The following is a 17,930-nucleotide window of genomic DNA, read 5'->3' on the forward strand; positions in this document are numbered from 1 at the left end:
CCAATGTTCAAACTGCTACACCATTCTGGCTCTCTAAGTGAAACTTAATGGGGGATAATTGCATTCTTTTCATGGTATAATCGTTACTTTACATTACTTTTTTAAAACATTGGGGATAACATAAGTTCCTAGTTGACATCTTATTATTGTATTACTATTTCAAGAAACAGAAAGAGGACTTGGGGAGGGATTACAAAAATGGAAATTATTCCATATACTAGAGTAATGTGTGGTTTGGTGTACAGGCTTGTCCTGCCTTTGAATACTATACATGCTGATATGGACTGGGGTACAAAGTGTTACTCTAGCTCCGTTGGCAACATGTGTTGGTCTGCCCTTGGATGTGCATCGCAGAGGACTGGTACTTCATAAATTTCTTTGAAACTAATTGGTATGACACATTTTAATGAACGCTTTTTAAGTCTTCTGATGACTCATTGAGTTCCCTTTGTACTTGCTGAGAATGCACATCAATAGATTTGAAAAGCCCATCATTGCTTCACTTGATATTTTGAACTGTTAGCTCAGCCTGATCTTCAGGCACTGTCTTTAATACATCGCTCTGTAAACCAGCATTTTTAACCTGATGTTATGTTGAATCTTTCTAATTGCAGATATTTTACTCTTGTTTCCATTGTAGCCTTTCTTTCTTTCTTTCTTTATTAGCTTCATGCCTATAGCAATGGACAAAAAAATTAAAAACTGGCTAATCCTTATCTTGCTGCATGCCATTATTGAAAACAGCAAGGGATGCTACTGTGACCATTATCCATGGACTCCCTGGTCTAGTTGCTCACAGACTTGTAATTTTGGGATTCAAAGCAGGTATAGGTAGGTGACCAATAATTTATCAACTTCATAATTTGTTGTTATTATTTGCCATCAAGTTGACTTTGGATTTTGGTGACCCTATGAATGTGAGACCTCCAAGTCACCAGTAACAATAGAACTTCCCTGGTCTTTCAAACCCAGGGGTATGGCTTCCTTGATTGTTCAATCCAATTGTAATATGGTCACCCTTTTTTCCTACAGCCTTCCGCTTTCCCCAGCATTAGAAAAGAAATTTGAAATTATTTTTTAGGAATCTCTGGATTGACAAGTGTGGGGAGGTTGTGGCCATATTCTGACCAATGCTCTTGATGCAACTAGAAGTGATGTCTAATGTTTGGCACTTTCAGCTCTGCAAATCAACCAAAATATAGCAATTTTTTTTAAAAAAAAAAAATCAAGGTTTTGGGTGCCTGGGGAGCAGTAGGAGACAAGGGGACCCAAACCACAATTTCCCTGAAGATTGTATGGCTAAAACAACCTCATATGGGAGATACAGGCTTTCAGACAAGGTTGACTGAAGTTATATAAGTCATAGCCAGCAATTGGATTCTGCCTGGAAATGGCATTCAACACCATTTATAGGCATTTAATGAACAGCGGATGCCGAGAAATGACTACAAGGCATCTCCTCTAGGACCCCTAAAATAGTTTGTTGCCTTCAGTGGTTGAGGATTTTCTTTTTCACACCATTCTGCTGAAGCAAAATGGAAGTGCCAATCCCATCAGCTTTTGTATATGAGAACAGGAAGGACACTATGATATTTTTCACCTCAGGCAGCAAAACATTTGCATATCTGTTTATCTCTGGCTGCTGCCACACTGCAAAATTAATGCAATTTGACACTGCTTTAACTGCCATGGCTCCATTTTATGAAATCATGGGATTTGTAGTGTGTTGTGGTATCAGAGCTCTCTGACAGAGAAGGCTAAATATCTGACAAGACTATTGGTCTGAACAGACTGCCCCTAAGGGTTGGCCTGCAGCCTCCTCTTTCTTCGCTGGATCAGGGTGGTGGCAACTACACACTGCGGCCCTGATCTGGCTGTTCCATGGTGAAAAAAGGAACCACAAAAAGCAGCTCTGTTTTGCTCCACGGAAAGGACACCATAGCCACCAGCGCCATGGCTGTTCAGTGCTCCTTTGGCACTGCATCATCTGGACACAGTGCCAGAGGAGCGCCGTGATGTGGGTGTGGTGGGGTGCACAGCATCACACCAGCATGGGGGTGGAGTCGGGATGTGTGTCGTGCAGATGCCATGCCCCCACTTCACCCCCATTGCCAGCCTTTGATGCTGGTCTGTACAGCCTCTATGAATTGCAGAATTCTATAATATTGAACAAATGGCAGCTAAAACAGTGTTAAACTGCATGAATTCTGCAGTGTAGTTGCAGCCTCAGTTTTGTAAATGAGACAAGTGTTGAACTAGTCTAATAAATCGCTAGTACTTATGTTTCCATGTAGAGAAGAAAAGATGCTTCTCTTCTGAAGTCAGCATGGAACGGAAAGCTGCTAACATCTAAGCAGACTAACAACAAACTATACCTTCTACCAGGTGATGTGGACAGTGATCCATCCTCCCTCTCTTTGGTTCTTCATAGGTCCACAAGGAACTCCTGTGCACACATGCTATAGATTCCAGTGCTTACCTCTGGAAACCAAGTGAATACTGAACCTTTTACATGCCCTAACTTTAACCTTCCAGATTGTCTGCAGCTGCTTGGCTTGTATGAGTATGAACTAAAGGGGGAAATTGCCAGTTATAAACATGAACTTGTAACTCTATGAAGACAGAAAGATCACTACCACACCTCCTTTCAGAGAAAAACAGCAATAGCAATTTTTTCATTAATAAAAATGGCTGTTGAGATCAGAGCTTGGAAAAATAAATCTTTGGAACTACAGAAATGCACAGCCATCTTGGCTGGGAGATAGTGGGGGTTGTAATCCCATTCATTCCGACTATCCTGATTTGGCAGGGGCAGGCCCAATTAATCCTGTCACCCCAACGTGTTAAGCTTCTTTTGAAAGGCCCTCATTTCTCTCTCCTCCTCCCACTTCCCCCCCTCGTCTTGGCTTAGCACTAAATTAACGCAACAGGGGAAGACGAAAGGAGCAGGAGGAATCTTGCTATTCCCTGAAGGGTGATGCCAAAGCAAACTGCTGCAGCCTCTCCTAGCTTTGTGTTCTTTCTCATCAAAAACTTTTGTCATCTTGATCACACTGTAAAGTAGTCTGGGCACACGTGTCCCAGCTTTCATCTGTGAAATGTTGGAGGTTATGTAATTCAAAAGATATCTTTTCTATGATGTGGTTTGAGGACTGGTTACATCTATTTACATATAAATATGTTGTTTGTCTCTTAGTCTATCCATTGCTATCCCTCTTTCCTTCTTCCCATGTTCTTCTAGCCTTGCTTAGTAAAATCCAAAGTGCTTCAGTAAATTAAAAACAAACACTTCTCTATCAAATCACATAGATATTTCCAGCTTCTCATCCCTTGTGGGTTTGAGTGTGACTTCCAGAATCCCAGGTTTATTTAGGATACTTGAGACAATGTACAAGCTAATTACACATTGATAAGTTTCCATCCCTTTGTCCCCTTCAGCAAATGAAGTCCAAAGTGGAAATTTGTGTATTCTAGGCAAATACAAGTAGATGATTACTACAATAAAAACTTCTGTCAGCGACTCTGCGTCACTCAGGAATCCAGGGCTTGCAACCAACAGATGTGTCCAATCAACTGCCAACTTGGAGACCTCGGTCCCTGGTCAGAATGTGATCCATGTGTTAAAAAACAAGTAAGTGCAAAGGAGTAAATTATGAAGAATATGCACAGAAAGAAAGGGGGGAAAAGAGAGGTACCTTTACATATTTCATGTGGTTGTGAGCAGAGTTTGAAAATATCCTTTTATGGATTATAATTATGAGAATTCCCAACTAGACTTCCTACTAGGGCCTCATTCCCACTTTAAAAAAAAAGCAGTTTGCGATCCAAATTGATGGATTGATTCGACAGTGGAGCATGGTTTCCACTACATTTGCCCCAATCACATTTTTTTCCTGTAAAACAACTCACTTGTGGTTCACATTCACGAATGAATCCGTTCAAAATGGACCCACTCCATTGGTCCGAAGGGCAAATTTAAATCAATTCCGATTTGCATCTGGTTCACACTTGCACAGAATCAATTTATCCAAAAATACATGGAAAACATCAGGATCAGAAAGATGCGGGTTAAATGGGTCTAGTGCATGGCCCCCTTTCCGAATCACTTCAGTGAATCAATTCAAGTGGGAACCAGGGTCATTTGAACTGGTTCAAACTGATTTGTGATCCAGTTTAAAAGCTAGTGGGAATCATGGCTAGTATGCTTTCTGGGGGATTTAGAGGGTTGTAGTTCAAAATGAGTAGAGTTTCTGAGCTCTTTTGACAAAGGAAATGATTTACACATATGAAGATACAGTGGACCCTTGTTATATGCTGGGGTTTGGTTCCAAGATCCCCCGTGGATAAAAAAAAAAATCCATGGATGCTTAAATCCCATTAAATATAATGACATAGCAAAATTGTGTCCCTTACAAAAAATAGAAAATCAAGGTTTGATATTTGAAATTTATACTTTTTTTGAACATTTTCAAACTGTGGATGCTTGAATCTGTGTATAAAAAAAATCCGTGTATAAGAAGGGCTGACTGTATAACATGGTAACTCATTTGCAAGCACTTCCTGATTAAATCCCTGGAAATTCTGTTTAAAAGAATCAGATAGCAGGAGATGAGAAAAAACTCTAGCTTGATATCCTGAAGAGCTCCTGCCCATCAGGGGAGATAATACTGGGATAGATAAACAAGCAGTCCAACCTAGTATAGGACATTGGCTTTCAATGTAACATGCCAATGTATTTCCTTCTAAGCCTGAAAAATATGGGATGAGGTTATTTGAAGGAGGTCTTTTACATATATAAACTCTAGCTAAAACATTTCACACCCTCCCTGATTCTCCCTAAAAGTAGTCTGCTAAAATTGTTTTTTTTTTTTTTTTAGGTATCCGTGTCTTTATCATAGTGCAAGCACAGGTGATGCATGGGTCTCCAGACAGTGCTGGACTGTAATTTCCATAAACCTTAGCCACCATAGTGAGGAATGATGGGAGTGACAGCTGAAAAATTTCTGGCGCAATTTACCCCTGTTCCAGGGCGATAGCTCAACCATTAATGAACAGTTTTTCACCCTAGTTACACATTAAAGAGATACCAGGGATAATCTCTGATGGTTAGCAAGCAATCAACTCTCAAAGAATAGCTATCCAGCATTTTTAACTCCAAGCATAATATATGTGAGTCATCTCTTGCAGTGTGGGGCTTCCCTTCTCTGCAGGTTGCTTCAGTTTGTGATTATTCAGGCAGAAGAAGAAAAATGGTACCAACTCCACAGACACAATGGCTACATTTGTGAGCATAAGTGATTAGCAGAAAGTCAGATCACTCCTTAGCCATGATCTCCATGGGTGGCCTAAAGCAAACCACTATCTGTAATATGTGGGTGGATGTTATAAGAATTAATGTGCCATTTGAACACCTGGGGCACAAGCTATTATTAAAATTTAGAATCATTCTGAACTGGTTATCTCGACTACTGTAAATGGTTCCATTGCAATCATTTTGCCTGATTAGAGTCCAGGATATAACAGGTGAATGTTTATATCCCTTGGCTAATGGCTATGGATGATACTGTGAATGCACAATTTACCTGCAGAGATGCTTCTGAGAGAAAAACATGGCAGATATAGGTTTGAAATAAGGTTTGAAATGAGGAGACAGAGACAGAGACACATTGGCTGGATGTCATTCCAGGGCAGGGTGACCAGATGTCCTAACCGCAAAGGAGGATGAGGCATTGTAAAATGTAATGATAATAATAATAATATAAAATTTATTTATATCCCGCCTCTCTACAAAATGCAATCGAGGCAGCTTACAAGATTAAAATATACAGACCAAACCCTCAACCCACCCACCCCTTCAAATACAATTAAACAATGTAGAATTTAAACATAAAACATATTTTTTTAAAAAAAGAACATTCAAGAAAAATGTAGGATGTTACAGAATAAAAGCTAAAAACGCTAATATAAATATAAGTTCATGCTTCTTAGTGAGGCTCAAATTGGAGGACATTTTGAAATGTAGGAAATGTCGTAGAAAAGGAGGACCTTTGGTCACTGTGCTCCAGGGATCTGATATGAGAAGATGGCCTTGCTGAGTATCTTTAGCCTTTTTGGACACACAGAAAGAAAAGCCAACGAAAAGGTGGCAGCCTCCACCCCTGATTTATATGGAATCTTTCTTAATAGGTTGTCTACAGCAGATGGGAGAGGGCCAAAACCCTACACGGAGGAGATAGGGCTTAACTTTACTGTCATGGCAGTTCTGCAAAACCACCTTGTTAGTGAATTATGATTTACAACTAAACATGTCCAGCTGCTTCCATAAGGGAACTCATATATGTGTAAGACACCAACTGAATCCCAGTTGAGGAGAAGGAGCCTCTGTTTTTAACTGTTTTGTAGAAGGTGTGATTTCAGCAGACGTGGCTTCCATGTGACAATACTCTAGACCTGGAGAATAAAATCTTTCAGAGCTTTCTGACAGTTTCTTTCCCTCTAAACCAGATGCAGCTATGTTATCTATGTTCTTTTTTCATACCATCTTCTCATAAAATATTTTTTTTAAAAAACCAACCTCCAGTTTCCACATGTCCACAAAATGATTTCAGACTTACTGGTTCAGAAATTTCTGAGATAGGTATGTACAAGACAAAGAGCCATGGTGGTGAACCTATGGCATGCAAAGCCATTTTTCAGGGCACACGGAGGCGGGGAAAAGGAGGAACAGGGGTGCTCCTGTTCCTACTCTTCCCAGCCATCCTGGGCCTTCAGCTGTCTCCAGAGAAACAGCTAAGGCCCAGGAGAGTAGAGGAACAGAAGGAACTGTTCCTACTCTTCCCGGCTATCCCAGGCCTTCAGCTGTCTCTGGAGAGGCAGTTGAAGGCCCAGGAGGGTGGGGGGAAGAAGTCCAAGCCCAGAAGTCCTGCCCCCTGAAGGTGGAAGTCCCACTCCTGGAGGGCAGAAGTCCCACCCCAGAAGTCCTGTCCTCCCCCCCACCCCCGGAGGTCCTGGCACTGACACTGGGTAACACCCGGAGCTGGAACACCTTTTAGTTTGGGCACTCGGTTCGTCATCACTGCCATAGAGAATGTACCAAAGTCATAATGATTATATGTGATATTAATTAATTAATTAATTAATTAATTTCATTCTTGTCCTGCTTTTCTGCCAGAATGAAACCCAAGGCAGCTCACAAGATATGTATTTCCTTGTTGTCATTTTACGATATTTTACACCCCACTGAGGAATGCCTTTAGAGTATATATACCTCTTTCCAGGTTCTATGGGGTCATCTATAAATGAATATTGCAAACACAACTGCATTTTAAATTTCTCTATATATTTATTTAACAGCAATACAAACTATATTAAATTGGACACATATTCAATGTCCCATGGATCACATCCTATGAGGTGCCAATGCTGGACTGGATTGCACTGGATTCCTTTGCCCATGCTTGTCAGTATTTCTGCAACATTTGGTGAAATACTAAAGCCCTAAGTAAAAATATATAAAATAGAATCAAGTGCAATACAGAAATTACACTGCAGCTATAACAAATTTACTCTTTTGTTCCCTCCTAAATCCCATTGATTTATTAAAAGTGGAAAGAGACTGGGCTTTAGCCATGGCAACTGCAATTTCTCTCCAGCTCCAGCTCTCTTCCTTTCCTCCTGAACCCAGCCAGCAAGTAAAGCCTCTTCTGTAGGAACCACTAGAATGTGGTAACAATGCCCCCATAGTCCCTAAATTGCACTTGGGAGCAAAAAAAACAAAAACATTTTTGACCTGAGTTGACACATGGTATTTGCAGTCTGCACTTTGCCCATCCTTGTTCTACATGAATCTGTGACTAAAAAAGAGCTGTTGTTTCCACTTATATATTTATATGTGGAAAGAGGGCCAGCCTGAAAGGATGATGAAGCTAATTCTTTCAAGCAGAATGAGGGAGTGGAGCTTGGAAAATGACTTCTTGTCCTGCCTAAAAACAGGGAATGGTGTCTGAATGATGCAGAAAGACATAGGACCTTATCACATGGATCCCTTACCATGGGCAAAACGTTCCTGAAGTGTTTTTGAAGCGCAAAAGTGTGATTGTCGTGCTTCTAAAATGTCATTGAGGCATCCCGCTTGTTTCCCGTTGTTGAAGCGTTCACAGAGAAACCATTTTTTTAATAACAGGATCTTCCTGTTAGAAGTGCGACGGACGATCACACCTTCACACTTCAGAAACACTTCAGGAACATTTTGCCCATGGTAAGGGCTCAGTGTCATAATCCCCATAGTAAGTTATTGATCCAATGGTTCTAATGAGAAACAGGAGAGCATGTGAAAATGTGCTTATTACATTATGTAGAATCCTTTTGATGTCTTAAACATGCATACATTCCCCTATGGGTTGAGGAAGTGGAGTTGTGGATACAGTGCCACTGACCATGAATGCACATGGATACTGAGAAACTTTGTGCATGGAAGCACACAGAGTATTGTGCTTGCAGACATGCTGCAGCCAATTGCAGAATGTCACAATTTAGTACCAAGGCAATGTTGTGCAACTGCTACATAATTATGTGAGTGTAAAGTTATGCTCTGTTTTTTTAGTGTAGGATCCTGGCCAACATTTACATTGAAAATTTCTTTTATTTTTAAGTTAGAATTTAAATTTATATTTATTTATTTAGGTACAAGAATTTCTGGATAACCCCATGTTGTACCCTTCTACCTATTGAAAAGGAATGAGTGAACAATCTCATATGCCATAATAATAATAATAATAATAATAATAATAATAAGTAGTAGTAGTATCCCGCCTCTCCCTGTATTGGATCGAGGTGGGTAACAACAAACATAAGAACAATAAAAATAGAACACAACAAACCACAAGTAAAAACATAGCCAAGCATATAAAATCCAATTCCCTATCTCCCTCCCACCTTAAAATAGCATTAAAAACAATAATTCCCGATAAAACATCTCTGACTTCGGCTGGGAATGGCGTCCCGCTGAGACACTCTCTGCTTTGCTCTAGCAGAGGAATCTCTATAGAGCGGGAATTTCTGGTGGAAGGGGGTCCTTAAACCAGGAAAATTCATCTTAAGGAAAGAAGAATCAGAGGAGGCTCGGCGGATGACTCCATACCTCTCAGGAGCTGAGAAATCAGCAGTAAATCTGACTCGCTATGTGAGTCAGAAGGAAGCCATTTGAGAAGGGGAGTCTGAAGAGCAATTCACGCCCGCTCTAGTAAGTGGCGATTATCGCACAGGGACGCCCACCAGCATTTTTAAGATTACATATTGAAGGAATATATTGTACAAGGTCTATGTTACTTTCCGTTTTTGGACTGCTGGAGAAATTCGCTTAGGATTGTTTAGAAGGAGTTTGGACTGTAAATAGGGATATTGGGACCGCTTGGCGGCTTTGGATATTTTTTTTTGGCTGTATGGTTGGTTCATTGACTATTTATGAGAGGAGTTGGAGAGCAGCTCATACCACGCAAAAATTTAGAGTTGCTATCTGTGTAACCTTTAAAACCCCTCTGAAGAAAAAGGACTGGAGACTTTAGTGGAATAAATCCGCAAATAATAAAGCAATAACTGGACGGAGACTATCAGTGTAATTAAAGGGTTAAACTAACCCGCGGATGGAAGGAGATGAGGAGAGGAGGAGAAGTGAGAGACGCCTGGAGTTGTTAAAGATAAGATAAGAAAGCCGAAAAGCGCGGAGACATAGTACTGACCTTGGAACTGATCCTTGGAGATAGAGACGCGGAGGGGGAGAGAGAGAGAGGAAGACCGCCGTCGAGCGACAGGAGGAGCTTGGAGTGGAGAAAGGTGTTGGAGGCGAGAGAGTTAACGAGATCCAACAAGCGGGGAAGAAAGAGAGACGGAAGTAGAAGGCTAGAGCGGCGGTCGGGAAGGAAAGGAAGTGACGGAAGAAGAAACCCGGAAACCGGAACCCGGAAGAACCAACGAGTTGGAAGAGAAAACCATAGAGACTGTAGGGGAGAGGCAACTCGGAATAAGGGGGAGTGAAAAGCGGAGAGGCGAAAGGTCTTCGGTAGGAAAATTGTGACTAGGGAAAGACTTTTTGGAAAGTATCAGAAGCCAGGAGGGGAGGATTTATTTAGGATTGAAAATTAGCTTAAGAAAAAAAAAAAAAAAAGAGGTACTTCTAAGAAAAAGGAGAGAACGGGACTTGGAACGGGGGGGGGGGTTATAGAATTACTGTGCTGGATATAGTTTGTTTTTCTTCCCTTTCTTGTCTTTATTGGCATCTTTGCTTTACTTACGTCTATTTTGTAAATTGAGGAGGAGTGGCTGGAGAAATAATAAGGAGGGAAGCTGTAAAGTGGTATTGGTAAGGAGTTGCGGTTTTTAAGGGATTAGAAAGGCTTTGAAGGAAGGAAACTTGAGAAGGGGAAGGGATAAGGATTAAAAGCAAAAGTAAAAGACAATCCTCAGCTAACAGCTGAGGGGGAAAGAAATTAGGGGGAAACAAAGGAAGGTTAGAGCTGATTTGAAAGGTTTGAGAGGTAGAAGTGGGCTGGGAGAAATAAGAAGTGGTTAGGGGGGAAGGAAAAATTTGAGTTTTAGATATATAAGGGGGACAGTAAAGGGGAAACTAAATATTTAATTTAAGGGATAAGAGGGGAGGCATAAGTTAAGTAAAGTATTATTGATTGAAGGATTGTAGATCTTGTTAATTTAATAACAGCATTCTTGGTGGTGATATCCTGAATAACTGTAAATAATTTGACCCTGGGATTTTGTGATTATTTAATAGAAAAATAGAAAAAGGGATTTTAGAAGTGAAAGACAGAAGGAAAGTACTGAAGATTGAAGACTGAAGAATGAATACGAGGCAAAAAGCCCAAGCCATGACCCAAGGTCAAAGAAGAAACTCTACGGAAAAATTAAATACGCAAGATATGAATCAACTAATTTTAGATAAAATAGAGAATTTATCATTAAACTTATCTGCTAGTCTCTCTGCAAATTTAGCAAAGGAATTGAACAGTTTTAAGAAGGAAATAAGACAAGAGATAAGGTCAGATTTGAAGGAAATTAAACAAACGGTCGACACCCTTACAGTAGAGATTCAAAAAACAAAACAAAGAGTGGACATACTTGAATTTAGAAGTGAAAAATTGGAATCTGATTATGGACGTCTCCTGAATAAAAGAGATGAAGACCTTGATGAACGTGCAATCTGGGAACAAAAGCTAAGGGAAAAGTGTGTGAAAATTCGAGGTTTACCGGAAGATAAGGAAGAGAAATTAGAGGAAATATTAATCACAGAGATTGCAAAATTTTTGGAGAAAGATCCAATTTTTTTTGAGGATGAAATTGACAATATCTATAGAGTTAATTCCCAAGTGGCTAAGCAAAGAGGACTAGCTAGGGATGTGGCAGTTTGTTTTGTAAAAAAACGTATGAGAGACCTTTTTTTGAATAAACACAATGAATCCCCATTTACGTATAAAAATTTGGAGTTGAAAGTTTTGAAGGACATTCCTGGCCGTATTCTCCGGAAAAGAAGGGACTATAATAGTCTTACTAACTTTTTAAGGAAGGAAGGTGTGCCATATCGGTGGGAAATCCCAGAAGGAGTTACCTTTTGGTGGAAAAAAAAAAGAGTGAAAATTAATTCTCCAGAACAAGGAAGATCTTTTCTAAGACGTACAACAGTTCAAAGAAAAGAGGAAGAAATCGTTGGTGAGTCCAATACCCCGACAGGAGGAGAGGAAGTGGTAAATCAAGATAAAACTGATGAGACCGCCTCCGCTTTGATGAATCTTGACCTACAATCACTGCTGGTAGAAGAAGAAAGACTGAGAAGAGAAGAAGAGGAGGAAGAAGGTGAAGTGGTCCGGGACTAAGAGTTTACTTCCAGAATCTTCTTTAAAGGTGTGCTCACACTCTTTTATTACTAGTCCAATATTAAAGTTAGTCGTTTGTTTCTATCATCTATAATTAGATTGAGTGTCTGCTAGTGGGGGAAGGTACAGTTGGGGAAGGATGGAATCGTTGAAATTTATAACATGGAATGTACAGGGGTTGAACACGCCCCAGAAAAGAAAAAAGGTTTTCCACTATCTACAGAAACTAAAACTTGATGTCATATGCCTCCAGGAAACCAGGATTAAAGAGAAGGACAAAAAACATTTAAGATGTGTGAAATTAGGACAGGAATTTATATCTGCGGCTAAGACAAAAAAGAAAGGGGTAGTATTATATATTAAAGATAAATTTGAAGTGAAAGAAATCTTTAATGATAAAGAAGGTCACTTTTTGATAGTGGAGATTAGCTATAGAAAGAATAAATATGTGTTGGTGGGGTTGTACGGACCGTTAGAGAATAAAAATAAATTTTACAAAAAAGTAAAGGAGAAAGTATCAGAGGTAGAACAGGAAAATATAATACTTTTAGGAGATATGAACGGGGTAATTAACCCGGAACTGGATAGGTTTTCAGAGAAGAAAGCTAGACTAAATCGAGGCAAATTACCTCATGAATTCTTTGATTTAATGAATTGCCACGCATTGGGGGATGCTTGGAGATTAAAAAACGGCAGTATGAAGGACTACACTTTCTTCTCAAATCCCCATAAAACTTGGTCTAGGATAGATACAATTTTGATTTCGCTGCATTTGATTAAAAATATAGGTAAAGTAACAATAATTCCGAAAGTATGGTCTGATCATTGTCCGGTGCAAATGGATCTTAATTTGGGAAAGAAAGAATTTAATTGGGGATTGAATTCGGCATTACTGAAAGATGAAAAGCTTGTGAAAGAGTTAAAAGGAAATATTGAGATATTTTTTAAAGAGAACTTAAAAGAAGGAATATCAATCCAAATTGTTTGGGATACAATGAAGGCAGTAATTAGAGGATGGTTGATAAAAAAGGCATCAGAAAAAAGAAAAAAAAGGGAATAAAAACTGAGGAGAATAAACGAAGAAATAAAAGAAAGGGAAGAAGAATTAAGGAAGAACCCAAAAAATTCAAAAATTCAATATGAAATAAAAATGTTACAAAACCAAATGAGGAATCATTTGGTAGAAGAAATGGAGAAGAAACTGAAATATGTTAAGCAAAAATACTTCGAATCCGCAAACAAATCAGGTAAACTATTAGCAACTCAGCTGAAGAGAGAAAAAGCGAAACGTACAATTACAGGATTGAAAGTAGGAGATAAATTAATTACAAATCAGAAAAAAATTAGAGAAATTTTCTTTGATTACTACAAGGATTTGTACAAAAATCCAAAGGTTGATAAAGCAAGAATAGTAAACTATTTGGGAAAATTAAAAATCAATCAGATTTCAGAGGAGCAAAGGGAGCGACTTAACAAGCCATTTACTTTGGAGGAACTTTCACAAGCTATTCATAATAGTAAATCGAATAAAGCCCCAGGCCCGGACGGATATATAAACGAATTTTATAAAACCTGTGAGGAACAACTGAAAGACCATTTACTAAATTTGATAAATGAGGTCAAATTTGGTTGCATCCCTCAAACATGGATTCAATCAAATACGATTTTGATACCAAAGGAAGGTAAAGACTTATTGGATCCCAAAAATTATAGGCCTATCTCACTTTTGAATACGGACTACAAATTATTCGTTTCGATTTTGGCGAATAGACTAAAATATATACTGTCAGATTGGATTCATCAAGATCAAAACGGTTTTCTACCTAAAAGGAGGATTAAAGATAATATTAGAAATTTAATTAATTTAGTTGAAATACATGAAAAAAAAATTGCAAAAAAATTGGCTATGTATTTCATTGATGCAGAGAAGGCCTTTGATAAAGTGTACTGGAAATTTATGTTTGAGGTAATCAAAGTGATGAACTTAGGGGAGGATTTCAATAGTATGATTGGAGCTATTTATAGGAAACAAGAAACAAGGATTATAGTAAATGAAATTAAATCCAAAGTTTGTCCAATATACAATGGAGTAAGACAGGGATGTCCATTATCACCTCTGTTGTTCCTCCTGGTATTGGAACCGCTTTTGATAAACATTCGAGAGAATCAATTCATTGAGGGATATAAAAGTAAAGGGGAAGAATATAAATTACGAGCATTTGCGGATGATTTGGTTTTAACAATAGCAAACCCATTAGATAGCTCCGACCAAGTGCTGAAAGCTCTAAAGAAATTTGGAAAAGTGGCTGGATACCGAACTAATATAGATAAAACAAAAATTTTGGCCTTCAATCTAACAGAGGAAGAAAAAAAGATGTTGGAGCAAAAAACAGGTTTTAAGATAGAAAAGAAAGTTAAATATTTAGGATGTATATTAACTGCAAAAAATTCGGATTTGTTTAGGAATAATTATGAGAAAACTTGGGATCTGATTAAAAAAGATTTGCAAAGATGGGGGAAACTAAATTTATCATAGATGGGGAAGATCGCCACAATTAAGATGACGGTACTCCCTAAAATGATTTTTTTATACCAGGCATTGCCAATAATAATAAACGATAAACCCTTTATAAAATGGGAAAATGATTTGAATAAATTTTTATGGAAGAATAAGAGAGCTAGAGTTAAGGCTAAAACACTTCAGGATACTGTGGATAAAGGGGGTTTGGCGTTACCGAATTTGAGGTGGTATTACTACGCTGCGGTGCTCGAATGGTTGATAGATTGGATAAAATTAGATAACAATAGAATGCTTAACCTGGAAAAAACGGACCTTAAATTTGGACTACACAGTTATATAATATATGATAAAATTAAATCTGATAGAAACTTTAACGACCATATTGTAAGAAAATCATTAAATAGGATTTGGATGAAGTATAAAAAAAGGTGGTGCCCGTTGATACCATTATGGACGTCTCCGAATGAGGCTTTCTATAATAGAGAGAAATTAAAACAGGGGAATTGGGCAACTTATAAGGACCTAACAAAAAGTGTAGAGGGAGATAGATCTTTGAAATCTTTAATAGAATTAGAAGAGGAAGGATATAAGGGGGATTGGTTTTCGTACAGACAGATTAAAGAAAGATTTCTAATAGATACTAAAACGATAGGTCTAGGCCAGTCAGATAAACAATTAGAAAAGGTCATACAAAACTCAGATAAAAGAATTTCAAAATTATACAATATGATCAGGAACGTGGAACTGGAGACGGAAGGCATTAAAGAGTATATGATTAAATGGGCTAAAGATCTGAAGAAACCGATTGATTTAGATAGTTGGGAGAAGGTCTGGACAATAAAAATGAAAATATCACCCAGTGTAGAAATTAAAGAATCTATTTACAAGTCCTTGGTAAGATGGTATCTTACGCCCTACAAACTATCAAAAATGTTTAAACAAAATAATATGTGTTGGAAATGTAAAACCCAGGTAGGTACGTACTTACACTGTTGGTGGTATTGTCCTAAAATCAACAATTTCTGGCACCAGATACATAATGAAATAAAGAAAATACTAGGTTTGAAAATAAGATCTGATCCCAAAATGTACCTTCTTAACATGACAGACACACTAAAAGAAGATTCTGGAAATCAAAAACTAATGCTATACTTCTCGGTGGCGGCAAGACTAGTCATAGCCAGAAGATGGAAAACCGAAGAAGTTCCAACAATAGAAGACTGGAAGCTGAAAGTAGAGGAATTTTATGAAATGGACAAATTAACAACGTTGAGGGGAAAGAATATGCTAGATGAGTTTTATAGAGATTGGTTCCCATGGTTGAATTATCTACAGAAAGAAGGTGAAGGATGGTTTTAGCGAATATAATATGCATGATAAGGAGCTGACTAGAACAATAATGAACAAGTTTCTTTATATAAGTGATTTGTCGTAATTTCCAGTCCAACAATAGAGAATATATCCTATGTAAGAGAAAATAGATTGACTAAGAGCTAGTTTTAGATTGAAATTGAACTGTAGTATCAACGGTAGAAGACATAGTCTGATAGAAGTCAAGGGAGGGGAGGGTGGGGGTATAGGTTAGATTACTTATGTTATTTAGGTTATTGCGGGATTATATGATATGACAAGACTGAAAAAGTTGATGGAAAGCTTTTTATTTGTATGTATTAAATCATTTTTCAATAAAATTTAAAAAAAAAAAAAAACAATAATTCCCAACTGGAGAATGAACATTCCGAGGAGGTCAATTTGGGAATGCCTGCCAGAAGAGATCCGTTTTTATTGCCTTTTTAAAGGCCTCCAAAGATCTTATATGGCGGATCTCCTCCGGCAGGTCATTCCAGACTTTTGGAGCTGCAACAGAAAGCGTCCTCTGGGAAGTCAACACCAGTCTGGTTTTCTTGGACTGCAAGAGATTCTTCCCAGAGTACCTGAGAGTGCGGGGAGGACTGTATGGGAGGAGGCGTTCCCTCAGGTACGCTGGACCCAAGCCATGTAGCTCCTTGTTCTGCCTTTCAGTTTCGCATCAGATCCTTGATCCAACCCTCTCAGTTTGGGGGACAACCTTGCAGTGAGCAACTGGTAGAATCCCGGCGCTGCTTTCCCACCAAACTTTGCAACATAGAGGAAATCAACTGTGAGAACAAGTTCCAGTGTGATAACGGTAATTTTTTAATCTCTTTCCCCTCATTTTGGTTTAGATGCACTGTCAAAAATCATTCTGAGTCCCATTCTGGTAAAAGGTTTGAGACATAAATCAAACAAGTAAATAAAATATTGACAATAAATTTAAGGCTATTTATAACAAAACTACACTCGGCAATGGTCAGATATAGTATTCTAGTTAGCACCTATACTAAATGATTGATTCTTCTGGGGAGAATCATAGAAAATTATAGAAAATACTTTCTACTTCATGCTGCATGTGTGTGTGTGTTGTGTACCTTCAAGTCCTTTTCAACTTATGGTGACCCTAAGGTGAACCTATCAAAGGGTTTTCTTGGCAAGTTTCTTCAGCGAGGGTTTGCCATTGCCATCCTCTGGGACTGAGTGTGTGACTTGTCCAAGGTCACCCACTGGGTTTTCATGGCCAAGCTGGGATTTGAATCCTGCTCTCCAGAGTCCTACTCCAATGCTCAAACCATTGTGCCATGCTGGCTGTCATACTTCCTCCTATATACTTTCTACTGCATATTGCATATATTCCACTGTATTTAATGCAATGCTAATTGAAATACTCCACGCCTGCTGAGGTGGATGGGTTGGTTTTTTTAGCATGTCTCTCAGCTCTGAAAGGTATGGCCTGAAAAAGATTCCTGTGAGATGATGCTCTTTTCTTTCTTCTTCTTTCTTCTTTTTTTGGTCACAGGGCGGTGCATTAGCCAAAACTTGGAATGCAATGGGGAAAATGACTGTGAGGACAATTCAGATGAAAGGAACTGTCGGCGTATACGGCCACTGTGCAACAGAAGGCATGAGAGCCTTCCTGGCGTACAGTTAATGAGTCATGGGTAAATTATTCTTTGGTCCCTTTGGTTATGTTTAAAATCTTTGGTTCATTTAGAGGGAGTGTCCCCCACTCCACTCAACAGCTGTAATACTTCAATGAGAAGAGACAGTGCTGAGAAAAAATTCTCTCTCTCTCTCTCTCTCACACACACACACACAAAAGCTTACATTTACATGTTTTCTTTGATTTTCTGGGAGATGTAGTCCAAAAAGTAATTTTTCTTTTTAAAAAAAAATTAATAAAATTTAAAACAATACATAAATATTAACAAAGTAACACACATAAAACATAAAAAGACTTTCTCTTTCTTATTTTGCATATTTAGTTTGTATTTCATTTCTTGACCTTCTATTATTAATTGCTAAATTTCCTTTAGATTATAGAATTTCTGGAATTATATAACACATTCCATGCTTATACATTCTATATTTTCCTGTTTTTCATCTCTCCTTTCCACCATATTCATTCTATATTTGTAAGTCCTTTACTTTCTTTTGACTTGTATTAGGACAGTATT

The 17,930-nt window shown here is 38.4% G+C and overlaps 1 protein-coding gene across 1 annotated transcript in view; it reads left to right on the forward strand.

Moving 5' to 3' along the window:
- Positions 1–670: 670 nt before the first annotated feature.
- Positions 671–17,930, forward strand: part of LOC149324080 (complement component C6-like) — a 54,107-nt gene continuing 36,847 nt past the window's right edge. Inside the window, exons 1-4 of the mRNA XM_089496166.1 lie at positions 671–831; positions 3,475–3,631; positions 16,423–16,567; positions 17,273–17,414. Coding sequence (XP_089352292.1) covers positions 671–831; positions 3,475–3,631; positions 16,423–16,567; positions 17,273–17,414 — 605 coding nt within the window. The remainder of the gene's footprint in view (positions 832–3,474; positions 3,632–16,422; positions 16,568–17,272; positions 17,415–17,930) is intronic.

Source organism: Sceloporus occidentalis, unplaced genomic scaffold (assembly GCF_023333645.1).
Source record: "Sceloporus occidentalis isolate IW3139 unplaced genomic scaffold, rSceOcc1.0.p SCAF_1, whole genome shotgun sequence".
In the NCBI taxonomy this organism is placed as follows: Eukaryota; Metazoa; Chordata; class Lepidosauria; order Squamata; family Phrynosomatidae; genus Sceloporus; species Sceloporus occidentalis.